Source organism: Monodelphis domestica, chromosome 4 (assembly GCF_027887165.1).
Source record: "Monodelphis domestica isolate mMonDom1 chromosome 4, mMonDom1.pri, whole genome shotgun sequence".
NCBI classification, from domain to species: domain Eukaryota; kingdom Metazoa; phylum Chordata; class Mammalia; order Didelphimorphia; family Didelphidae; genus Monodelphis; species Monodelphis domestica.
Genome location: NC_077230.1, coordinates 155735617 through 155762582, shown reverse-complemented (window position 1 = coordinate 155762582; position 26966 = coordinate 155735617). Strand labels below are relative to the sequence as shown.

At 32.8% G+C, this 26966-nt stretch overlaps 1 protein-coding gene across 9 annotated transcripts in view; it reads left to right on the top strand.

Moving 5' to 3' along the window:
- Nucleotides 1-26966, top strand: part of PRPF40A (pre-mRNA processing factor 40 homolog A) — a 57698-nt gene that overhangs the window by 10156 nt on the left and 20576 nt on the right. For 5 of the 9 annotated variants that reach the window (XM_016433633.2, XM_016433635.2, XM_001365442.5 and 2 more), the window contains exons 3-14: nucleotides 9862-9942; nucleotides 11694-11724; nucleotides 13428-13447; nucleotides 18191-18301; nucleotides 19503-19623; nucleotides 19846-19899; nucleotides 22436-22460; nucleotides 23228-23605; nucleotides 25057-25165; nucleotides 25593-25657; nucleotides 26048-26212; nucleotides 26519-26627. In XM_016433633.2, coding sequence (XP_016289119.1) covers nucleotides 9862-9942; nucleotides 11694-11724; nucleotides 13428-13447; nucleotides 18191-18301; nucleotides 19503-19623; nucleotides 19846-19899; nucleotides 22436-22460; nucleotides 23228-23605; nucleotides 25057-25165; nucleotides 25593-25657; nucleotides 26048-26212; nucleotides 26519-26627 — 1269 coding nt within the window. The remainder of the gene's footprint in view (nucleotides 1-9861; nucleotides 9943-11693; nucleotides 11725-13427; nucleotides 13448-18190; nucleotides 18302-19502; nucleotides 19624-19845; nucleotides 19900-22435; nucleotides 22461-23227; nucleotides 23606-25056; nucleotides 25166-25592; nucleotides 25658-26047; nucleotides 26213-26518; nucleotides 26628-26966) is intronic. The other 4 variants (XM_056793872.1, XM_016433634.2, XM_056793874.1 and 1 more) reach the window with 1 other exon arrangement.

Below are 26966 nucleotides of genomic sequence, written 5' to 3'. Positions count from 1 at the left end.
GAGAATCTGAGTCACATCAGTATTAATATTCTCAGTATAAATGATAGCAGAAGACAAAAAAAAAGTTGCATCTAAATGAAAGGAAAACTCACAGATTCTCTTGGAAAGATTGCAAATAAAGGAATTGGCAGAGGTTTTTTTTTGTTTGTTTTTAAATCTTGGATCCAAGAGCAGCAAGAAATATTTCATGGGACTTTTGGTTTATCTTATATTACTGTGAATGTAATTACATTTAATGTACCATGATCTCTTACAGAGAATGAGGAAGTAAAGAAATTCTACATAGAACTCAGTAACATTCTCCATTTTAAATTTGCACATATACTTTATCAGTGATCCTAATGCAAAGATAAACATACCAGAGGAAAGCAAAAAAATAATGGAAAGCATGCATCAAGGGAGGGAGGTTAAGATATCATAAGATATGTAAGCTATACAGAAATTCCATATCATATTCTACTTTCTTTGAAAATTGTTGAGTGGTGCTTGACATAATAGGGACCAAACTATATCACCAAAAATTAAATAGAGTAAAGGGATAGCAACTGGACCTTTTCACTAGAATAGGGAATTCCAAGGTGAGGAAACTTGGTTCCAAAGCATGTTTTAGCACCTTCTTTGCAACTTAAGCTTTTAGTTGCCTAGAGCACTGAGAAGTTAAATGGCTTTTTCTAGATCCATAAAGCCAGTACATGTCAAGCAGGACTTGAACCCAGGTCTTCTGACTTAGAGGCCAGTTTTCTATCCACTGTACTGTGTTTCCTCTTTAAAACTGATTGTATCTGAACAGATAGGAACTGTTCTACCATCCAAGAAGGAGTTATTTCTGAATTGTCTTCTCTGACTACATTTCAAGAAAAATAGAAAATACAGAAATGACTCATGGTATATACATCCCCAACCTAACTTATTTTAACTTGATATCATAAGGTAACAGTAAACATCTACATCAGCTATCACCATTTTTCTCAGGTAGTGTAACCATTCTAAATCAGTCCCCATAATGGACATCTTAAGGACCTGTAAACTGCCTCATCCAGAAAATTTGCCCTCTTTGTAAGTGGACATTATAGCCAAGGGCAACACCAGTTTAGATACCTTACAGAAGAGAATGATTGGAAAATTATGATGAATATTGCTTCACTGAAGGAAATTTTAAAGAAAACTTGTCAAGAATTTCAACTTAAAAGTAACCTGTGGACATTTAAGAGTCAAACTGGAAGGTGAACAAGAGAAGTAAGACAAAAAGAAAAGATTAGCAGAGCTTTTTAGGACAAACTTAACCATCAATGACAGTTGAGTACTACTTTTTACTCTTAACATCATAGTCCCCAATGTGCCACCTGAGGAAGGAGAAATGGCATAAAAGAAAAAATAACAATGGGAAGAACAGCCGGACCATTCCAAGTATACAAAGAGGAGGTTAACACTGAAGATGCCATAATTTGGGGGACATTGAAAGATCAATTCTTAACATATCTGAAAAAATGATGTATAGGAAATCTTGGGGAAATTATGTACTTTATCACCAAAAGAAAGCAACTGAGAAAATACCAGTACTTTAACCTGTATGCCTATATTCCCATATATTTAGAACTTTCCTGAGCATAATCTATAAATGAGTGTGCTAGCCTTAACCTGAGTTCCAATCCTGCCACAGACACTTACTTGCTATGTGATTCTGAACAAGTCTCTTAACCACTTAGTGTTTCAGTTTCCTCATCTTTAAAATGAAGGGGTCAAACTCCATGGCTTTTAAGGGCCTTTCCATCTGTAAGTCTATGATCCCATTATCTACAAAGTTGATAAGGATGTCCTTGAGAAAAGTATTAGAAGGGAATAGGCAGCCTTTTATAAACAACATATAAATGCATATGATTAAATATAAAATTGTATTTGATTAAAAACAAAATTCTGCCTTAAAGACTTCTCCAACAATGTATCTTCTCTACATAATGTGAAAATCATATATGTTCTTTAAAAGATAACTTTGTTTCATAATCTATTAAATATTAATTTCAAGCAAGGCATAAAACAAAGATATACTTGCTGAAGATATTTACCTTAATATTGAAAATTTCTAGTACTATCCAAATGGAGGAAGGATTTCTCTAAAATAAGATGATTGTTCTAGATTTTGAGATGAATTTCATAGGTTGGAAAGTTATTCAGGATTCTCAAGTATTTAGTAGCAGACATCCTCCAAGTACATAGTAATGGAATAAATTACTTCCTTGCCACTAAAAAGGTAAAAAATAGAACCTAATAACGCATCTCAGATATTTCACTAGAATTTATGGAAGTATAGGAACTACAGTTAGCCAAATCTCATGAATGATATGTGCAAGGAGCAAAAAAGTTGCCAGGACTCCTTTGGCTTATACTTTCGGGTAATGGGTACACTCCTCTGAGCCTTTAGATTTTCTGTTCCTTTTCTTCACTGATATAGAAGCATCTGTGTTCTGTATGATCAAGTGACAGTTCTTCAGCAATGATGCAATTTGAAGTTGGATTGCTTTTGCTTATAAAGAGAAATCACTGACCTCACTCCTTATCTTTAAGATTCCCCTCCTCTTCAGGTATTTGAAGATTTAAGAGTGCTAACTGGCCAGGGTAAAATGTCTAGCTCATAGACAATCTTTTTCACACTAATAATAATTGGTCATAGAAGCAAGTTGGCCTTGGCATACACTCCAGAGTTTCATTAAACTTAGATCTATGTGCATGTAGTCCAAAGGGAGATAGATATCTGGTGTACTGCTTCTCATAATTAGCTTAGGATAATATATATTCAGTGATATTAAGAATTGGTTATCTCAGGATGGGGAATCAGTTTTACTTGGAAAACTAACAAGCATCCTGGGAATGACTCTTCTAGAAGCTACTCTTGGTTATGGTTAGGAGGTAGCTTTTTGCATAAATTACAAGAGAGAGGAAGATGGGAAACTGTTCAACTTTTGATTTTCATATTTATGAGTGTCTTTTAAACAACTCTTAACTCTTAACTCTGCAAGTGAAAAGGATTATAATATGTCATACTTAATACAAATAAAAGTGTTTTTCTGTATAGGAAAGGATCTTCAAATGAAGTTGAATATGAAGTTTTAGTGGTTCATGAATACTAACAGATTCATCACTTAGTTTAGTTCAGGGAGAAATTCATACACTAGTAGTAGCTCTTCTACCGCTGTCAAAATAAGACAAAGAAAGGCAACCCCTAGAGGTTGTCCCTTAGTACATGTATGCTTTGGACATACATTGTAGATGGATGGTGAGAAATGAATAGTAGGAAGGAACCTGTCATTATTTTAATGTTTTAATGCCATAATTATAAAATGTCTTTGTAAAACTGCAAAGTTTTTTTGTTGGTTTTGATTTTGTTGGGTTTTTTTTTAATAGGAGAGCTTAGTATGGATTTGTGATTTTACTTACAAAGAGGGCTCCCTTTAGGGAATCCCTTTTTATCAGTGCAGATCTGGCAAGTGTTCTGCTATTTGGGTCTTAGAGAGTTAACTGATGTCCTAAGAGGATGTGAGTTGCTAAGGATCATGGTATATTTAAGAGAAGGGACTTGAACCTAACCTTTCTAACATCAATCAGAGCCAACCTCCCCCCCCCCCCCCCCCAACCAACATATAGTACCTCTCAAATGTTATTGATGAAGATACCAATGAGTGGTCTAAAACAATCTTCATCATTGAAGGGAGGGCCTCTATCATTGAGAGCACCAATCTTTTGGAAAATTAGAAGCAAAGCATTATCATTTGAGCCTTTCGAATTAAATACCACATTATTATCCTCATCTTGTAGATGAGAAAACTGAGGCTCAAAGAGTTTTAAGTGATTTGTCCATGATTATGTAGCTAGTAAATGTTGGAAGTGGGATTTGAGCCCACATTTTACTTATTCCAAGCTCTTTATTTGCTATGCCACACTGTTTTTCTCATATTTTCTTAATTAATTGAGATAACTACTGTCATGGGCATCTGTAAAATTTGATGTTAAAAGGGATCTATCCAAAAAATTTGGAAACCACTTTATAGTGTTACATGGGAGTTTTTCCATAGGAACATATTTATATGTAGGATATTAAACAGGCTAATTTCACATTCGTGGTTTATCTCTGCTAGTCACCGTCCATCCAATTTGCTTCTTAGGAAGTCAGCTGAATATTATTGCAGTTGGGTTGTGTAATATACTGTGGGATTTCATTTTAATGTATTAATGCCATAATTACAAAATGGCTTTGGTATGCCTGTGTTATATTTCCAGAATTTTCTTCATTACTATAACTATAGTTCTATTGACCTATGGAAAATCATTTCATTTAGTAGAGCAAAATGCTCTTTCAAGACTCCTCCAACAAGATGTTTCTCATGTTATTCCTTGAGAATAGTGACAATAATTGAGGTAATTTTGTTTGCGGTAACAGTGACTATGATTAATGTTAAGCAAGATATTAAACAGGGAGACATGCCACTGTCGTGGAAGATAACTTATTCAGGGCAGAATCCAAATGGAAGAGAGATTTCCCTACACATAGTGAGATCCTCCAGATGTTCCTTTTTACAGATGACATGCTGATGACATCAACCCGAAGAATATTGCAGAGCCTCATAAATGAAATCCATGATTGCTTGAGTTTGGTATAACTATCCATACAGGGAAAATCAAGTGTACATTGTTGACACTTGATAAATGGTGGTTTAATTGAACTTGCTGAAGAATACTGCATGTCCTGACTATTATATATTTTTGAATGGACAGCCCATAAAGTTAGTACATCTCAAGTCAGGATACATCTTGGACAGTACTACCTATGGACAATGAGCTGGGCCTAGAATTGTACAGAAGGAACAGAGCAAGCTGAATTGCCTCTGGGATGTTGCACATTACTTTTAATGACTCCAAAACTTCTTCCTGAAACAAAGGTTCTTCTTTTTAAAAATAATCATCTTTTAGTGATACTATGTGGCTGTGACTTGTGGAATAGTACTATTTTTGAAGAATTTAAGTTGAAGGATCACCTGAAGGCAGTGGAGAGGTATATGGTGGGATAAGTAGGCTACAAGACATTCATTTCCAAAGAAGATTTTCACAGAAGTGGTATAAAGGATATCATCAGAGAGATGTATGATTGGAAAAGGTGGGCCATTCATTCATGTAATGAGAGCAAGGGATAACCAAATGTATCCTCCGTTGGTATCAATGCAATGTCAGGAGTTTCTAGAGGAAACCTTCCCAGCATATATGGGTGGAACTTCTATAGCGGATTTACAGGAGGACATGGACAAGTCGTTCAGGATGAAAATATGTGAATGGGTTGTGATCTACACTTTTGGAGGGAGTCCTCACATCGATCACAGATCCAGTGAAGTAAGTAAAGTTTTTTCTTTCCAAATACAGGCCATTTCCTTATGGGCATAAAAATGTAGGTATATACTGAAGAATAGCATTGATTATTAGCCACACTCATTTCATTTATTTATTTATTTATTTTTGTTTTTGAATCCTTACCTTCTGTCTTAGTATCAGTTCTAAGACAGAAGAGTGGCAAGGGCTAGGCAGTTAAGGTTAAGTGACTTGCCCAGGGTCACACAGCTAGGAAGTGTCTGAGGCCAGATGTGAACCCAGGTCCTTCTGACTCCAGGCCTGATGCTCTATATTTACTGTGCTACCAGCTGCTGCTGTTATGCTTATTTTAAATAAGGCAGATTGGAGGTGGGAAGATTGAGGAAATAAAGTCTTATATTCAGAATATGAGATGTTATCATCTTAGTCTAAATATTTTTTGCCACCAGACACCTAAATTTTATTTTGCTTTTAGAGGAGAGTGAATCTAATGAGCCTAAAGATTAACTAGTTTTCCCCCATATAATATACAGGTATATTGAGGATTGCTCATCAGTCATCTTTTCCTCTTCAGCTTGAGCCCATTTGTGTTTTAGGAATAAGTTTTTGCATTTTAAATGTATTATTAATATAGTACATGGAATCATGCACTAGTTTTCATTATCCTTGTGTAGTAAAGCACTCTTTTCTAGTTTGTTGGATTTTGTTCAAAAGGAAAAAAGATGCATGAAGACATGTAGGCTTTCAAGGCCAACTTGAATATTGGTCACAAAAATATTTGCAAAGATGAAATATTGTTTTTTCTCTAGAATTAGACAAATTTAGGTGTGATTTCTTTTAAACAATTATAAAATAGGATAAGAATTGTGAAGTGATGGTCACTTCAAGACTCATTACTATGATTACCCTTGGCTTCTTTAAATTTTGTTCTAATTTATTTTCTACTGTACTGAAGCTTTTTCTTAGAAAAACTTCCCTTTTCTGACAGGATAGAAACACTTAAAAGAAGCCTCTCCTCCCTTATTCTTTCCCTGTTATATAGTAGTGAATTCTTATTCACATTTTCCACTCAAGCCCTACTCTTAATTCCTCAGTGTGTTCTGGTAGTGAATCTGCTTTCCTAAAGACTCTGCCAAGGGACTCTGCTAATTCCTACTTAGCCAGAAAGATTTTAGGTGTGGGACCAATGTCCATCTCTATATCTATTCTAAGAATCAGTCTAGCTAAATTTTGGGAGCTTTATCACCAAATTGAACTCAGAATGACAAAATGACCCTCCACTTATAAAGAAAGTAGAGATCTCAGTACTGTTTTATATACATTTAAAAATGTTAGCATTAAGAGCAAATCTTCAGGCTTCAACACAGTTGTGTTGAACTTTACAAATGACTGTGATAGAGTATTTTCTAACAGACTGTGTTCTGTTAGTTGATATTAAAAAATTATTTATACCATGATCAGTATTGACTTAAAAGATCTTAACATATAAATAAATCTTACAAAATTAATAAAGAAATCCTTACTAGAACAAAGGAGCTATTTGCTTGTCATCAATTATATGTGAACACATAATCTCTTAATAGTGGCAGATAACTTCTGTGTTTTATTATAGGTTTTCTTATAAATGTTAGCTAACATATCTGGATTTTGTCAATATTTAGTTTTAAAGATGACTGGTATAGAGACTTGCATAAATGATCCTTGCAGGAATTTTTACTGAGAATGTAAGTAATAGTACAGTAGTGTTTGTTTTTTGGGGGTCATACAAATTGATAAAAATAAATTTTTGCTACATAATTTAAAGTTCAATTTCACAGGCATAATGTGCTGTACTTTTGTTTATTCTTAAACTTATTAATTGCCCATTTTTACTTTTTAAGAAAGATAATGCTTTTGAATTTAAAATGATTATATTACATTAAAAGTTTTTTTAGAACAATTCTATCTAGCTTAGATATCTCCTAGTTTGAATAATTGTCTTTTCCAAGGTTATTCAGTAGACTTAAGGAAATCTCTTAGATTAGAAATGTCTTTTACTTAAAACGGAGATATTGGAAATTCTCAAGTGTTTCCCAAACCAGATATAATTAGGAGATGCTTAACAAATAAAAATAAAGTAAAATGGAGATATAAAGTTAGTTTGAGCTTTTCAGAGTCATATAGCCTGCAGATTTTTTCTCTCTGAGTTTGACACTATTGTCATAAGAGAGTAACAGTAATTCTTAAATGGTAAATTGTATTTTCTATTTTCTTAGCACAAAAGTTACTCATTTGGAACCAAGTAGGTAACTCTAATGTTCCATGCATATGACGAAACAAAGCCAAAAATTAGCAGAAGAAATTTGGAAAAATCAAGAATTTGGAAGAATTATCACACGTTAAATCCAATTTTGTTAAATTGAGATGTAATTTATATTTCTATACTATAATCAAATGCTGTTGTATTCAGTATTGATGGATAGATTATTGACTTGAAGGTTTTTTTTTTCTTTATTATACTTAGGCCTTGTATTAATTTTTATGTAATGGAACTTAACCTGTGTTCATGCCTTATTTTGACATCAGTATGCCTGGCTAAGGTTATTTTCATTTTAAGAGTATTGACTGAATGTATCCATGATTTTGGATATGTTGGGCTATTTTGAGGAATTTTAACATGTACTTCCTCAAAGTTTCTGTGATAAGTCTTGTTGAAAACTGGTTTTAGTCATTTAAAAATTTTAGTAAACTCCCTTCTAAAATTTTGACTTTAGAACTTTTTGGATTTTTTGTTGTATCATCAACTCTTATTTATCTTTTAAAGCTGTTTTATTCCTAGGCCGGTTTTTGCCTGCTAAGTGTTGTTTCTGCATTTTCCATTTTCCCTCTAAAGTGTTCAATTGCTATTCATTTAGGGAATTTCAGCTTAATGCTTTTAATTTAAGTATGAAATTAGGTCTGACTCTCTTCCTCCTCCTCCTCCCATCCTTGGATAGGACAACCAAAATCTAATAAAGTCAAAGTTTTGTTGGGTTTTTTGGTTTGTTTGTTTCTGTTCATGTATTTATTTGTTTGTTTGTTTATTCATTTATTTAGTGGAGGGGGAGGGTATTCACATATATACTAATACTTGATTTGCAGTTATTTTCTACAATATCCTTTTTTTGCCTGGACATTTAAGAGTTGCCTGTGTTTCCAAATGTATTCAAATCTACTAAATATAGAGCTTTTAAAAAAGTTTCACTTGACCACATCTACCTGATTAAAAATTGATGGGCTGACTTTTTTTATTGATGGACAGAAATTCTTTAAAATAAATATTAATGCTTTATATAATCATTTGAAATAGAAATTTATGCTCTTTGAGAATACCTTCTCTTCAGTTACTTATTCATCCCATCATTTCATAAAATGATTTATTTTATCTTTTCCTTTCAGATAAAATAAACTGACATGAACAGGGATTGGAATTCAGTGGTAGAGGTTATCCTAATTACTAAGCTTTTCTCAGTTAAAGGGCTTTTATCTTCCTTGCATAATAGCCTATTACCCTATCACCAAGATTTTCCATTTCATTCCTCCCTTTTTTTCTGTTTACTTGAAACTCTTCAAGTGAGTGTTTTAGATGATTATTAATTTTTAAAATTTATTGCTATATTTAATTGAATAAGCTCCCCTCCTTTTCCCCAGCTATTTTTGTATTTGCAATTTAAGGGGGGGGGGTATAATTAATACTAGTTTATTTGGGACATTGTCTCCTGCTACCTTTGACTGCCTTTTTTAATCTTTGCAGTTCTTGCTCATATTTACTAGAGTACAGTAACTCACCAAGAATTATACAGAAATTAATATCAAATTTAACTGGGACCTTAAGCTAACATTTTTTCCTGAAGTGTTTTCTTGACCCTTAAAACAGAAGACTAATTTACTAACAGGTTTCCTGGAAATCAGGAAGTACTGGAAGGCTGGGTGGAGGGGGTAGGAAGAAAGGTTGATTTGCAAGTCATTTAAAACTGGTATTTATAGTTACTGATTTTTTACAAGTTTCTTTTTTGGGGCATAAAGCACTTTTGATATGCTAGAAAGAAGGACCAGACTACTGCTTGGAGCCCTTTTAAAATGGGGAAGGATGAGGGTTATATTAAAGTTTAATAGGAGAAACTTTTTTTTTTGGTTCTTTTTCTCAAAATGTTGGGAAGGGGGGTATACATGGATAAAATTTTCCTGATGTTCAATGAAAATATATATATATTCAGTTAAACCCTTGGTTGAGGGGATCTAAAGCAACATATAAAAAAGTTTATGATTTTTTTTCTTAAGTGTAAAAGTTTCACTTACACATGACCTATATACATGGTATAAATATGAAAATAATTCACAGAGGAATTTATCTTTTTAATCTTTATTAAGCCCAAACCTAGGTTATTTTCATGATAAATGTTATATTTTATTGGCTTTATGATCAAATTTTAGTGCTATATTGATAATACCTCTGTACTGTGTAATAATACCTTATTACTTTTATTCTAGATGCCTGGAATGATGTCTTCAGTCATGCCTGGGATGATGATGACTCATATGTCTCAGGCTAGCATACAGCCTGCTTTACCGGTAATCTTTTGAAAGTTTACTTGATTTGGTATTTTAAAAAAGAAGTTTGTTTTAAAAAACAATATTTTGGAGTGCATATTTCTAGATATGTACACTAAAAACAAGTTTAATGTCAGATTTTGCTGATAATTTATTAACCTTTTTTTAAAAAAGTATGTCCAAATTCTAGTGTGAACTAGTATAGTATGACAATTAAGGTGAACTAAAATGTTTAATAGGCAATAAAGTTTCCACCAATATTAGAACTAAATTGTATTTCTTGAGCTTTTTCTTTTAAAGTGTACTTCACCATTTAAACCAAATTAAGTAAATCATTTAGATTCCCTCCTGACAGTTTTATTCAGTTAATAGCATTCCTACCCAGGAGAGTAGAACAAATGAAAGTACCAGGACATCAAATAAGGCCTTGTAATCAAAAGCTTTGAATTGTAATACAGATTGCTATGTATGAATTCCTTTTCTATAAATTGGTCAGGAAAACCCATTGCCTTTTTCCCTACTTCTGAAAGATTTTAAAACCAAAGTTGGAAGGGAAATATAGATTAAATTGGAAAAAGTGGTAATGATAAGCACATACACATATCACATAACAACTTTAAAAGAGTATGTCCTAAACTTTTGAGGTTGGATAATGCAAGTTTTCATTTTATAGAATGGGAGATGAAACCTCAGAAGTGTTAAATGAATTTACCTAAGTAGAAAATTACAGTATTTCCTTTCTCAGAAGCTGTGGTAGGTGAAGTAAGAATTAAAAATATATCAATATATCAGATTTAGGAAAGAAAGAAATGAACATTTATTGAATACCTAACATGTGCCAGACACTTGGCTAAGCACTTTACAAATGTTATCTTATTTGATCTTCACAGCAACCTGGAAGTAGGTATTTTTATTATCCCCATTTTTAAAATGAGAAAATTGAGGCAAAAAGATTGCACAACTAGTTTCTAAGGCTGAATTTGAATTCATATATTCTTGACTTTCAGGCCTAGCATTATTATCTAATATTCCATTTCTAGGTCTAGCTTCTACAGCTGAAAGGAACCTCAGAGGTTATCTAATCTAGCAATTAACCTGGAGGGGTTACCTTCACATAGGCAGTTTCATTCAGGATTTGACCTGAGGTTTTGTTTCTAGAAACAATGCTTCCTGTGGGCTGCATATTAAATTAGAAAACCATAAATATGTTGTATTGCATTTTAATTTATTTTTAGAAACAATTTCCCAATCATATTTTAAACTGGTTCCTTCTATGGCCCAACTTTTGATACCACTGCACTCTACCACACTAGAATCAAATTATTTTGTCCTCTTATTCTTTACAACATTAGCTACTGATTACCATGTCTAACTATGGGGACATATATTTCTAAATGTGATTAATAGTTTTTATAAAACACTACTTTTGCAAAATGCTTAAATGTATACCTCACTCAGCTCATCCTTATGTAAAAAACTTGAAAGGCCCAGGTAAGTGAAGTCTTTACTTTGGGTGTGGGAGGGAACAAAACAACTTTAATTTTCAAATTAAAAAAAATTTTTAAATTTAAAACTTAAAAAAATATTTGTATTCCTACTGTATGTGTTGGCATCAAAAAGTTTTAATTGTTGAATTGTTTGATTTGGTGGCATTTTTTAGAGTTTACCTTGGAAACCTATATTCAGTAGGAGCTGATCCAGTATTCTTGTTAGTAATGCATAAAATGCAAACAAATATTACGCTTTATCAATTTTATCTTTTATTCTTACAGCCAGGAGTAAACAATATGGATGTAGCAGTAGGTATGTAACATCGGCTTATTAATGGGAAAGATATAATTTATGAGATTCTTGACCCAATTTTGTAAATGATTTTTTCAAAAAGGAATAGGTTTTTTCAATATTTTTAGTAAAAAGGAAAATTTCATCCCTTGTCACAAGTTTTTTGCAGCAATTATTAACATAACACTGTATTATGTAAAAAATAGGTAACTTAAGGTATTCTGTTTTGGGACTTGAAGGAGGACATGTAGTGAGAGGCTTCTCCTTTGCAGACTTCAAAATATTTTGTCAGAAGTTAAAATGTTGTATTAAATGGGTTCTATTTTTTGTCAATGTAGCAAATGTAGAACCATGGAACAAAAATTAGCAATAATATTTCATCTAAAGGATAGCATGTTCATTCTGCTGAATTTTAAGATGGACTTTAATAAGGATTTTGAGATGAGGGAATATGTCTACAGCTAAGGACATCTTTGTTCCATCATTTTTATAAAAATGTTCATTTTTTATTTCGTTGAAGCTCAGAGAGGGAATTGAAGTGCAAAAAATGGGAGAGAAATATGGAATTAATTAAAGTGTAACAGTGGACATAAATTCACATTGTACTCTGAGTAGTATTTCTGCCACATGGTAGTGAATGTAGTAACTGCACAGTATGGGAGAAGAGTAACTTCCAGCCATTATTGCCAGTGTTTGATCATCTGTGGAAATAAGAATTTAGGATGACATTGGTAATGGAAACTCCCAAGCCTCGTTTTATTCAACAGTATCAATCTCCTCCTTTTACAAAAAATATTACCAAATAGTAATGTTTAACTGCCATGCTTTTGTAGTTTTTCTGTTTCTTCTTGTCATTGTATCTACATTTAGCAGCAAGATAATCTCCCTGCCCTAATCTGCTATAACCTATAGAAAATAATCATATTTACTCAAAATTCATAATTCTGAGTTGTTAGACTCTGGGCAAGATGCCTCTAATGATATACTAGCTCACAATTATAAAATGCTTCAGAGTTTACAATGTAGTTTCCTCCCACCCCTTTTTAGGCATAGTATAGAAACCTAGATTTAAAGTGGTTGACTTTACCTTGATCACACAGCTTTTAAATTACAGAGCTTGGACTAAACTTGGATCTGATGATTCCAGATTCACCACTCTTTCCACTATGCCATGCTGCCTCTACTGTGAAGTAAATTGCATGGGTGATTTTAACGGCTTCTAGAAACCTTTACTTTGTTGTGTTGGACAAGTGAGGTTGTATTTACTTTTCTTGTCAGTTGTTTGAATGTATTCTGGAGAGCAACAAATTAGCCAAAGGTAGACAGTGCTAGAAAGAAGAAAGAAGAAAGAAAGAAATATTAATAGTAATTGTTCAGTGCTCATGGGTAGTTAATGGAAAATTTCTAGAATAAATTCAGTTGCTGGAATTCCTTAAAACTACAGGGTTTTATTTTGGAAGGAGAGAAAGGAGGGAAAAAAAGAAAAATGCCATGGTTTATAGTATTGGGGGAGAAGAGAACAAATTGGAAGGAAAAATAACTTTAAAATGTGAGGTAATATTTAGAAAATTATTTTGACCAATTATAAGAAGTTGAATTTAGAGATGGTCTCTGGCTTGTGCATGATTCTATTTATATCAATAATGCTTTTGATCTTAATGGATGTTAATTGTTTAAGAGATTTATTTTAATCACTTGATAAATATCCATTTTTTGTTTTTTAGGTGCAACATCTGGCACACAAGTAAGTAAAAATCTAAGGCTTTGGGATTTCATTTAAACTAGCTGCTGTGCCTAGATATTTCAATTTCATTTTACTACTCATTTCTTGTCCCCCTTTAGAAGACTAGATTTTACTCCTAAGATGTGTAAGTCAACTTTTTTAGAGCAAAAGGTTTAAGAACCATTTAAAAATTGTATTATTAACTCTTTAAGTTATTTTTGTTTAACTTTAAGATTGAGATTGGTTAGAGAGAAAATAATAGGTTAAATAATAGAAAGTTTATTTGATGAATAGGAATCTTTTTAATTGCTACCATTTATTAGTGTATATAAATTGGCCTTTTAAGACTGTGATTGGGCCTAATTTATATAATCAGAATTTCCCCTCCTATAACTATCAACTTGTTAGGATGCAGGAGGGTATGAGACAATTCCTGTTTTCACATTAAATTAGATGATCATTAGATCGAAAAAAATTGATCAGCCTATATACTAGGTTGATTTTTATGCCCTAAAGAAGTGGTAGAGAGGCAGCGTGGCATAGTGTGTGGAGAGCCTGTCTTGGCATCATGAAGACCTAAGTTGTACTGCCTCTGATACATACTAGATGTGAGACCCTGGGTAAGTCACTTGATTATTCTGTGCCTCATTGCTTTTTAACATTTTTCAGAAAGGTTGCCGATAGTACTGGAGGAAGTTTCTACACTGGGAGTTCCATATACCAATGAAATTATTTATACTAGTAAAGACATTTGGCTAGACAAAAATAACAACGTAGTATGTGGTTGAGTTGACAGTTTTAAGAGATTGGGACCATATTTGGTTCTTTTTGGCTTTTTTTATTCTTTGTGCCTAGGTTTTCTTCCCTGAGGTTTGGTTTAAAATTTTTTTTTCTCTTTTGTAGTCTATGGCATTTATTAGTTGTTAGTTATGAGATAGTAGGCTCATTATCTAGTTACTTGACATACAATATTTGTAATATATGCCTCTGTTAAGTTCCTCAGTTTTATTCCCATCATAGTAGTTTAAAATACAACCAAATTTTTAAATTTTCTCCCAGTGATAAAAAGACTACTGAGAAAAAATTCTTAGATGCTCTCAATCATTGTCTGGGTTGAGGGAATAGTTTGCCTAATGTCATAACTGATTTGTTCTTACTGGAAAAAAATTATTTCTTTTGAGCATGTTTGTTTCTTATACTTTCTATAGTAACTTGGTACTCATAATTAATAGAATAATAGGGTTTTTAGCAACAGACTAGCAGACTAATAGAGAGTTTACTGGTTCTATTGGCATTCAAAAACCTTTGCAAAGAACAGTGTGGTATAGTGACAAGATCATTAGACTTGGAGTTAGAAAAACTTGGGTTTGAGGTGATGGTTTGTACCATTTACTTTATGACTTCAGGAAATTTATTAGACTGGGTCTTAGTTTTCTCATCTGTAAAATGAAAGGATTTGAATTAAATGATCTATGAGGTCTTATCATTGTAGCTCTTACCAAATTCTACAGAATTTTTATTAGTGTTCAAATATCAGATTTCCGTTGTTGGCAAGGATAATGATAGACTTCAACAGAAAAAGTTAGTTGGATTTGTTTAAAAAGTTACATACAGTATTTTAAATTTTGTCATTTTCATATTGGGGTTAGATAGGAAACATTTTTTCAATTTCCCTCTTGAGCTCTTAAACATTTACATATTTTTATTTTCTTTGAAATTTGAATCTAAAACATATATACAAATATATTGTTAATATAAGTGTTATGTTTTCTCTTTTTTACTCTTCTAAACATTGTGGCAAAAGTTCTCAACCTAGGACCTGAAACTCTTAAAAGCATTTTGACAATTATTTCAGTATAATTTATTTCCTTTGTAATGCTGCATATTTCATTTTTATGCATTTAAATACAGCATTCTGAGAAAGGGAATCCATAGGCTACAAGGGTCCATAATACACAAACCTTTAGTTGAAGGTAACAAACATCTCAAACTTTTTGCCTTTTGTTTTTTATATGGCTGGATCAGAAACAGAGTAAAAGTTGAGAGGCCCAGAGTAAAGCTGAAGTTTATGTTATACATGAGCCCAAATTAAAAGAAAGTTTGTCTCTTAATGTCTCTGAGATTTGAAGCCAAAATGACTCTAGTAAGGTGTCACAGTAGATAGCTTCAAGAATAACAACAGTAGGTATTATAAAATATTAACAGAAACATTTAAACTCTTCATGTGAACTAATCTTATTGACCTAAAATGGAGAGGTTTTGAAGTATAAGTTTATAAATCAAGATTCTCTATGTGACTAACACAAGTTTTGGGGACCATGCCCAGTTTTGGTCAATTTAGATAAATGTGTTATAATTCCATAGTAATTCCTATTTGCTTTTCAACTTTTAAGATGTCAGTTCTATGAATTTTCACTTTTAATTTTTGGAACATTTAGTTATGTCACTTGTTGATAATGTAAAATGTTCTTTGATAGCAAATATTGCTGATAATTACAGATTTGAATATTTGTAATGGAGCCTTATTTGTTTTTGGGAATAGCCATTGAATTATATCTTGATGTCACTTTGCAAATTTGATGCATTCCTGAGGAGAGCATAGGTTAAAAGAGTTTGTATAACAAAGAATTATTCATCATAGTTTCAACATTGTTCTTAGGCACAAATGTTTTTATGGGATTGTGTAATATTTGTATAATATAAAGGCCACACCTGGATATGAATTTATATAAAGATATATAAACTATGTCTAGTTTAATGTAACTCTTACTCGATATAACTGTTACATGCTGATATTTGCATCCAACATTATTCCATCTTAGTTTAATATTAGTTTTCGAGTGAAACATCTTAAATTCCTAGGGTTTGATTCAAAAGAGATTAGAGAGGCAATCTGTTCCCTCTTCATATTTTTTTTTCATATTTGCCAGTGAGGAAACTGAGGTTAAGAGTGTATGTAACTTAAACTTATCTCCTTAATATTTCAAGGTAAAATAGTATGATAATGAATCTAAGATTAGTATAATAGTCTTTCCCTGATACCACTTCATCTCAACCTGTTGGCATCTCTATCTTTTCATCATATTTGCTTAATTTGTTTTGAGCTGATTTGTCCCTGGTGACAACCATAGTTGACCTCTTTCTGTAAATGCCTTATTGGCTATTGAGCTTGATTGAATTAAGATCTAGAATCTGTTCTAAGTTAGTCCTCTTATTTTGTTGTGTCCAGTAGATAAAGTACTCCAAATGTGACCTGAGGAGTAAATTTAATAACTGTTACCATGAACTAATCTTAAGAGTCAGTTATAATTCTCAAGTCTCTTATGGATTGATTTGATGTCAGATGAAGTTTCCTCTTGCTCTTCCTCCTTTACTTTTTCTTTGAAGTAATCTTATTCAGTCCCCTTCTTTGCAGATTAGGGAACTGAAAACCAGAGAAAGAAATTTCCCCCAAGTCACATAGCTAGGTATTATCAGGGCATTCTTTTCAAATAGAAAATGTTAAATTAATTAGAGTGTAAACCAACCACTTAAAACTCAATGCTAAGAAATTACTAATTGATTACTAAAATGGCTGATCAAATGCTAAATTTCCTTTGAGAAATGAGAATGCAATAGTCTGTTTTAAAATTCATGCCTCTGGTGCTAATATTTAAAGCAGTTGACTTACTATAAAGAAGTTTAACTTGTTAAGGGTTTTTTAATCATGAAATATTCTACATTGATTCACTTTCCTATAGAAAAATTATTTCATTATTTCACCAGAACAGCAAAGAAGTATGAATGGGAGAATTACTTCAATAGAACAAGAAACTTATTAAAAATATTTAGAAAAAGAATTCAAAGTGTATAATTGGTTTTTATACGCATCTAATTTCTGCATAGATGTTTTCACTGTATTAGGGGTCATAGTACATAAGATTACCTTAAGTCATGTCACATTAGTACATACTGAGACTGTAGTCATTTAAAATTCCGTAGGTCTTTTTCATATGGACTGATAATCAGGAAAGATTTTGCCCTACTTCTTATCATATATCATCATTTTGAACTTAAAAGTGAACAAATTGCTGGTTTTTAATTCAGCCAGAAACTTTTGAATCCTTATTCTCTTATGTGTCCCTAGTCATGTGTGTATTTGATTATTGATTAGCTTGCTTTCTGTGACTTCATATGAATATTTGATTAAAGTATTAGACATAACAGAGCTTTATGGCATTTCATTAGTGATTTGTATCCCCTAGTTTACATTGACTCATTGATAAGTATTTGTTGGGTATTTTTCACGTTATTGACTATTGTTTGACACATGATGGTAAAAGTCAATCATCTTATTTAGTGCTAAAACACAGCCTTCACAGGTTTCAATTACTTCATATAATCATCAGTTTCTCCTTTGCACATTTGTTATTCTGTGACAGGTCCTAGTCATTGAATATTAGTATCCTGAATTACCAACACAATTCTTAAAGTATTTTTTAACATAATGCAAAATATATTCTAGGCTATTGTATAATTGATTTGATGTATTTAGATTTATCAGTGCTAATTTTTTTTGTTGGGAAAAGTTATTTACTCGGGGTTAACTTAACATTTTAAAAATAGCTCTTTGGAAATATTCTGTGTATGCACATATATAAAATGGCATTTAATTAACTCCATTTTACATTGTCAGGCTCAGCATAATGAAGAAGAATATTAATCTTTTTTTAAATGTCTTATTTGAATTTAGTTGTTTCATGTTGATTTTTCCCCCCCATTCAGAAATCAATGTGGACTGAACATAAATCTCCTGATGGAAGGACTTACTATTATAACACAGAAACAAAGCAATCTACCTGGGAAAAACCTGATGATCTCAAAACACCTGCTGAGGTAAATATCGAATCCTTTTAGTTTGGCATCACATATGACATCCTGGAGACCTTAGTAAGATATCGTTTATGGTAGTTTATCATATTTTGGCATATGATGGGGTGGAGGTGGGAAATAATAGATTTCTTATATATCCTTCTAAGAATGTTTATCTAGCATCCTTACCAATATGAACTCTATTAACTGTTATTTCTACTAATAAACCCTCTGTGTTTTCACAATTAGAGGCATATTATAGAGGTAAACTTGAATTTGAAATGACCACAAGATGGGGTATATTTGTTTCCTTATATACCATTGAGCTTCAGAGTTGAATACTACCCTTTCCAAAGCAAGAAATTAAAAATGAAAGAGATGAGGATGCAAAGTAGAATTTTTAGCAATTTTACATAACAAGATCTGATAGTATATTCTTGTTTGTGCTAGGTTTCTTTATAAATCGAAAAACACTTAAGACTGTTAAAAGTAAAGGGGTGGGGGCATCTGGGTGGTTCAGTGGATTGAGAGTCAGGCCTAGAGATGGGAGATCCTAGGTTCAAACCTGGCCTCAGACACTTCCCAGCTGTGTGACCCTGGGCAAATCACTTAACCCCCTTTGCCTAACCCTTTCCGCTCTTCTGCCTTGGAGCCAATGCACAGTATTGACTCCAAGACGGAAGGTAAGGGTTTAAAAAAAAAAGTAAAGGGGGCCTCAGTCAATAAATTATTTACTTTAATCAATGAACTCTGTAACTTAAAAAAAGTACAAGGTTATCATTTAGAAATAGGGGCATTAATAATCTTCAGTTAGACTTCACTTTACTTTGTCACTGATAAGGAATAGTTGAACATAATTCAGAAAACATGCATACACCATATCAAAAGAACTGATAGAAATGGTGTTTTCTTATAAACAAATCAGAACGATTTCTTTTTTATACACAGAGTAGTTCAGATTCATTGGTTTCTCAATCTCAAAGTGAAAACTACAAGCACGGTTAAAACAAATTTGCTTCCGCTATTTCAGATATCAATATTTTGAATATGTTCTTCATGCCTCCACATCACTGATGTTTGGCAAGTCTTTAACTTCTATTTTTTACCTGAGATGTATTAAAATTAATATTTTAAAAGTTAGAATGTTTTAATGAAAGTGGTGGCTTTAAATGTTAATTGTGTGTTGTAAGCTTATTGTTGACCAAAAATGTTTATTTCCCATTAGCAATTATTATCTAAATGCCCCTGGAAGGAGTACAAATCTGACTCTGGAAAGCCTTATTATTACAATTCTCAAACAAAAGAATCTCGTTGGGCCAAACCCAAGGAACTCGAGGATCTTGAAGGTAATATATAGAACAATAACTTTTCTAAATTTTCTTTTCAGATATGTCATTCACAATGAATCATCCCCTATGTAGGATTGTACAAGGCAATTATGTTAAAAACCAAGTGATTGGAATTATTTTAAATGATGTTAACAGTTTTGTGGGATATTATTTTTGTTGTTGCTGAAGATCCCAGTTCTGTAGATTAAATAGATTTTTATTTGATTCCACTGAAACTAGGATACCAGAATACCATTGTTGCTGGGAGTCTTATTACAAAATCAAACCTGCATGGTGAGCTGCTTTGATAATTCACTTTTTGTCATTACTTACTTTTCTATAGTTTTTCACTAACCATGATTTGAATACACAGTAAAAATCCAAAACTTAAATAATACCATTCCCATTAGAGTTATATTAGAAATGAGCTTATTTCTTTTGAAATTCTTTAGCAGTTGAAATTAGTTTTCTGTGTCCTTTTGGTAATAATATGCTCTTAGATTTGCTGAAGGTATCTGTTAATATCTTACAAGTCAAGGCTAAATTCATGTTGATTTTGAGATCATTTTCTATTATTGGACAAATTTCTCTGGTCAAATTGACTATGACTGATGGTATTTTAAGACTTGTCTCATCTTAATATGATATTTTCACTATGAAATCCAGTCCATTTTTTTTCCAGTAATGATATTAACAAACCAGAGTAAAAGAAACTAAATCTCTTTTATTCTCTAGGAATATTGTAAGACATAACATATATAATATTTGAAATTAGATGCCCTTACTTCTAACATGTTTCCAGACATCATTTGAGCATTTTATAAAGTCATAAAAGAACAGTCAAAAAGCAAAGCGCAGTAATACCTCACTTATCCAGCCACTTCAGATGTTCAGAATTTAACCTAAACAAGCAGAATAGGGGTCTATTCACTAAAGCTTATTTATTTCAATTATAGGAAAAGAGATCTTATTCATTCTTATTTGAATGTATTTCAAGCAAACTTAGACATGTCATTTTCTTCTTTCTTCCTTTGGTGTGGATAAAGGAAGAGGCATGTGGGTAGGTAGGTCAGGAAAGAAGGAAAAAGGAATTATTTATGTAGGAAACATCCAGTGTGGAAAATTCAGCTAGCTGATGTGTGTCCAAGAGAGGACATTGGTCTCCTTAAACATTTTTCCCATTTATTGCAGATTCAAAGAACTATTGAGCATATCATATGTCTAGTTTATTGCCTCTATCTTTATAAACCTTAGCAGTACCTTTATTCAGGATGATGACATATTGCTTTCCCTCCTTTATACATGTTACTCTACTTCCAAACTGTCCTACTTGCTTAATGCCTCCTTCATCTCCTGCCCCAATTGTATTGCATAAGCTGTTCCCTGTTTGTGGAATTCTTCCCTTCCTTATCATTACCTCTTGGAACCCATCAAGACTTTGCTTAAGAGCTACTGCCTACAAAAGGCTTTTTCTGATTTTTCAGTTATCATTACTAGCCCTTCTTCTTTCCTCCAACTAATTTACATATATTTTGTTTCTTTGTAAACTTCCTTTCCTTTCAGTGGAACCTAATCCTATTCAATGAAGAGAGTACCATTTCATTTTTGTCTTAGTATCCCTAGTGTCCTAGTGCTTGGCACTTAGGAGTCACTCAGCAAATGATTGGATTTTGTTTTGTTTTTTTCCTAAACCCTTACCTTCTGTCTTAGAACAGATATCAAGTATTGCTTCCAAGGCAGATGAGCTTTGAGGCTGGGCAGTTGTGGTTAAGTGACTTGCCCAGGGTCATACAACTAGAAGTGTCAGGGGGCAGATTTGAACCCAGGACCTCCTATCTCCAGGCCTGGTTCTCTATCCACAGAGCCTCCTTGGCAAATGATTGTTGAATTGAGTTAAATTAATTGGGGAAGTGGCTACTAGAGGCAAACACATCAGGTAGATAACAGAAAAGGAAGAGACATGAATGAAAAAGCAGACGTGTACTAAAACTATATAATTCTAAAATCTCTTAGTGAATAGCCCTTTATCCCTTAGTAGCTTTTGAGTATCTGCCTCTATTATAGCATAGTAATCAACTGAAATTCATAGTTATGATCCTGAGCCATTACTGTGTTTCCATACACTATTTCAGAAAGGATACACTTTTTAAAAATTCTATTAAAATTTAAAATTCTGTGTAGAAAATTTGCATTAAGGAATATTATGTAGGGACTGATACTGGATAAATGAGGCATTACTGTAGAATTTTAATTGTAGAGAAAGAGCAGAAGTTAAAAAGACAAAATTTCCATTAAACATAAATGTTTTTGATTGGTCTAAATTGCCTTATTGGTTGCTAGATCTATGATTCTCATGGTATTTAAAAAGAAGAAAGCTAATTTCTAACAACTTTAACCTGAGTGGCATTATTTAGGTCTTAGATCTCTTGAGTTCTAACCTATCTGTCTGCTAGCTAGTCCTAGTGTGTGAGCTCCAGTAGTCCTAGTGTGTGAGTTCCAGATTTCATAGTAGGTTGGGTTAGGGTAAGCAATCAATTCCTTGATCCTTAGGAAAATACTACTTCTCTTGTCCTGCATATGCAGGTTAGGACATAATTTAGCTGGTTTATGGGCAATAGAAACAAAGAGATTGGGAAATCACTAGGGTTTGAAGAAGCCCTTACTGGATTATAAATTAAATTTCTACATTGGAATTTCATGGTGACGCAGCTGTTGATGAAAGTAGTATAGTTGATATAGTGGGACTTCTTTGTTCCTTTCTCTTTAAAGTCTTTCAGTAATATTCAGTGTACCCATGAGTGGATTAATTATCTTTTTCTTTTTCAAACAGCTATGATCAAAGCTGAAGAAAGCAGGTAAGTACTCAGTAATGTTAATATGTGGGCATATTACAGATAAGAGTATAAACATATATAATATAAGCTTGACATGGAGTCAGGAAGACTCCTCTTCCCGAGTTCAAATTTGGCTACAGACACTTAACTAGCTGAGTGACCCTGGGCAAATCATTTAACCCTGTTTGTCTGTTCCCTCAATTTGTAAAATGAACTGAACTGTAGGATCTTTGTCAAGAAAACTCAAGAGTCAGACATGATTGAAAGGAATGAAAAGTTAATTAGCTTTGCCAAAATAAGTCACTTTAAATTCTTTGGGAAATATATTTATTGGATTTTCAAATGGCAATTCTGCTAGAAGATATTTCTGAAGAGCTTAATAGTCTTGCTAGCATACCATATAAATTATAGATAACAAGTTTTGGGACTTTAAATAAATATGCTTTTGAATAGCCTTGAAAATGACATTTCTATCATATTACAAATATATTATAAATTTTTAGACTCCTAGTTCTCTTAGAGAATTTATCAGATCATTCAGGATTTTAGATTATATTTCCTGGTTATCAAAAGTGTGATGCATTATTTTGTGAATGAAGGTGATTTGGTGAACTCTTGAGAACCTCACTTTTGTGAATTTTGTATTATTGCCCTTACTCCCATTTTCTTCCCCCTTCTATTCCCAAGTCTCAGCCTTCTGCTGCAAATCATTATTGATTTACTTATTATTTGACTTATACTATTGAAATAATCATGCCTCTTTTTATCTTCCTTAATATACTCAATAGTAAAGAAGAATCTACCACAACATCGGCTGCCCCAGTTCCTACAACAGAAATTACAACTACAATGAGTACAATGGCTGCTGCTGAAGCTGCAGCTGCTGTTGTCGCGGCTGCAGCTGCTGCAGCAGCCGCTGCTGCTGCAGCCAATGCCAGTGCTAATGCTACCATTTCGACTCCTTCCTCCATTGTTGCTTCAACTACACCAATTGTCACTGAGCCTGAAGTTACTTCCATTGTTGCTACTGTCATAGATAATGACAATACAGTAACTATTTCAACTGAGGAACAAGCACAACTTGTTACACCTATTGTTCATGAACAAAGTGTAGAAGTATCTAGCAATGTGCCAGAAGAAACTTCAAAGCAGGAGGCTTCAGTAGAGTAAGTTGGCTTTATATGATAACAGCAGTATTCATTATGACTGTACCAGAAGTAGCAGAACGAAATTCTAGCATTTCAATTTTTAAAACCTTCCTTTCTCCCCCCCCCCCCCAAAAAAAAAAAGGTTTCTGTTAAAACCTTGATCAGCAGCTAGGTATCACATTAGATAGAGCACCAGGAGTTTGGGATGACTTGGGGGTTTAATTTGACCTCATACACTTCCTATCTGTGTGACCCTGGACAAATCACTTAACCTCAGTTGCCTAGCCCAATTCTAAGACAGAAGGTAAGGGTTTAAAACAACAAAATTAGTAAGTGGAATGTGATTATTTAAATTCTAAGGATGAAATGAACTATAAAAGCTGATGATCTAAAAACATGCTAGATGAATGGAAGAGAAATTTGAAATAAGGAGAAAGGAAATGGTATAGAGAATGGGATTGAGAGAGTAAGAGAAACAGGCAAATGGCAAGGAACTATCCTAAGAATTGGTCTTTACAAAAAACAATTTGCTTATATGGTTATGGCATCAGGGCATGCCCAAATTTCTCTTGTACCAACTATAGTATTACCCAGTGAGTGTTACTTTATATAATGGTATACTCAAATGTAAGGTTCAGGGAAAAAAATTATGTTTATATGTTTATATTTAATGACAGAAAAAAAAAGTACATATACATTTGAAAATTTACAATACCAAGGCCATTATTGCCCTTTGGAGGTAGTGTGGCATAATGGATAGAGGATTGGACTTAGAATTCTGAAAACCTGTGTTCAAAGTCCTTCAGCTATTAGCTACGACAGTGAGCAAACACTCATGTTTTAGTAGGGGGTTAGGGAATAGAGTTTGCTTCATTTTCTTCAGGAAAAAGGTGGAGTTGTTCATGATAGCTTTTATGGTCTTTCTACCTTTAAAATCCATAATAATAACCATCACCCCAAAATGAAAAACAACTTGGTGTATAGTGGCTGGAGAGCCAGTCTTGGTATTGGGAACACCTGGTTTGAAGTTTGTTGCATCTTAGCCATCTAATGGCATTGAATCTTTTGGTGCCCCAAACAACTCTTAGAACTATAAATTGCAGAAAACTCACAGATGGGAATTTCCTTAGCAACAATAAAATCAAAAGGCCTAGAACAAAGAATTAAAAACCATACATTTGGGGAAAGCTGGGTAGCTCAGTGGCTTGAGAGCCAGGCCTGGAGACAGGAGGTCCTAGATTCAAATTTGGCCCCAGACACTTCCCAGCTATGTGACCCTGGGCAAGTCACTTAACCCCCATTGCCTAACCCATACCACTCTTTTGCCTTAGAATAAGATGGAAGTTAAGGGTTTACAAAAAAAAAACAACCAACAACAACCACGTATTTGTTAATGAAATGGCTAGTGCTTTCCTTGATGATAGTGATATTACCGAAAAGTAATGTTTTTGTTTTGTTTATGATTTCAGTTTCACTCCCAAAAAGGAGGAAGAAGATAGTCAACCTGCTAAAAAAACATATACTTGGAATACAAAAGAAGAAGCAAAGCAAGCTTTTAAAGAATTGTTAAAAGAAAAGGTATTTGATGTCTATTTGAATATTTTGATAATTTTTTTTGCATGATAAATTACAGATTTCTTAACACATAAAAAAGCTATTTAACAACATAATAGTAATAAAATAAGCCTCAAAATATGACTATTTCTTTGTCCTTTTGAAATACTTAACGTACATTGTAGTGTGTACTCCATGTCCGAGACGTTATCTTCCCTACACAGGTTTAAAAAATGGTGCCTGTTTGAACACATTAATTTATAATTAAAAACATTAGAAAATAGAGTAGCTTTATGACTGTTATTTTGAAGACATGTAATATGCTTCTGTTTCTATTTTAAGTATATATGAAGAAAATTATTTCCACTTAAGAAAAAAACGCCTAGATATTTTAAAATTCATGTTATGGCTATTAAAATGTCTACTTAAATTATATAATTTGTCTTACCAGAGAGTACCATCTAATGCCTCATGGGAGCAAGCAATGAAAATGATTATTAATGATCCCCGATACAGGTAATATTTCCCCTTTTCCACATTTCATATTCATTTTTAGAGTACTTTGGGTTATTGTTCTTGAAAATTTAATCATTCATTAATAGAACCTGATTTAACCCTTTTGGAATGTAGTATGGGCTATAGCAGAAGTTCCTTTCTACAAATTTAATTGGATTAACCACTCTATGCTTAATACTTCATGTTGAGTTTTTTTGTATTTTTTTAAAGAGAACTAGCTACAAGTATTGATTTGGGTTTTGTTTTTTCATAATAGAAAGATTCTTCATATTTTCTTTTTCATAGCAGTAATTACTTATTTCTTCCCTTAAATTTTAGGGTATTTGGTGAAGCATAGGCCATATTTTCCTGTCTGGAGTTAACATGATGGAATCTATTTTTCCTTTTCAGTGCCCTGGCAAAACTTAGTGAAAAAAAGCAAGCCTTTAATGCATATAAAGTCCAAACAGAGAAAGAAGAAAAAGAAGAAGCAAGATCAAAATATAAGGAAGCTAAGGAATCCTTTCAACGGTTTCTTGAAAACCATGAAAAGATGACTTCCACGACCAGATATAAGTAATTTTTGAGATTTTTTTTCCAATTTCATTTTTTTCTTATTTCATATGTGTTTTTGTTCTCAGGGAATATAATCTTTAAGCACATTTAGTTGTAGAAATTTGCATGTGGATGTATATAAATTATACTAATATTAAATTTAAAAATTGCCCAAATAACACCATTATTAATCAAAACATTACTTTAAGAAGTTGTACAGATTATGGCAGCATATTAATAGACAATCAGATGACAAAAAGGCCCTGTAGAATTTTACATTAAAAAACATTTGCTGTAAAAAAAGTAATTTTTTATTTTGATATTTAGAAAAGCTGAACAAATGTTTGGAGAGATGGAAGTATGGAATGCAATATCAGAGCGAGATCGTCTTGAAATTTATGAAGATGTCTTGTTTTTTCTTTCAAAAAAAGAAAAGGTAATTCTCTTTACTCCAATCTAGAATTCCCTGAATCCTCAAACCTCAATCCTGGAGGATGAAATAATATTTCTTTTGCAGGGTTTCAGGGTTTTGTTTTTCAATTAATACTGAGATTTTGGCCTTTTAGAAAATAGATCACTCTGGGGCAGCTAAGTGGCTCAATGGATCCCAAGCCAGGCTTAGATAGGAGCTCCTGGGTTCACATCTGGTCTCAAATGCTTCAAATATATGATCCTGGGCAAGTCACTTAAATCTCATTGCCAGCCATTACTGCTCTTCTGCCTTGGAACCAATGCACAGTAATGATTCTAAGACAGAAGGTAAGAATTTATGAAA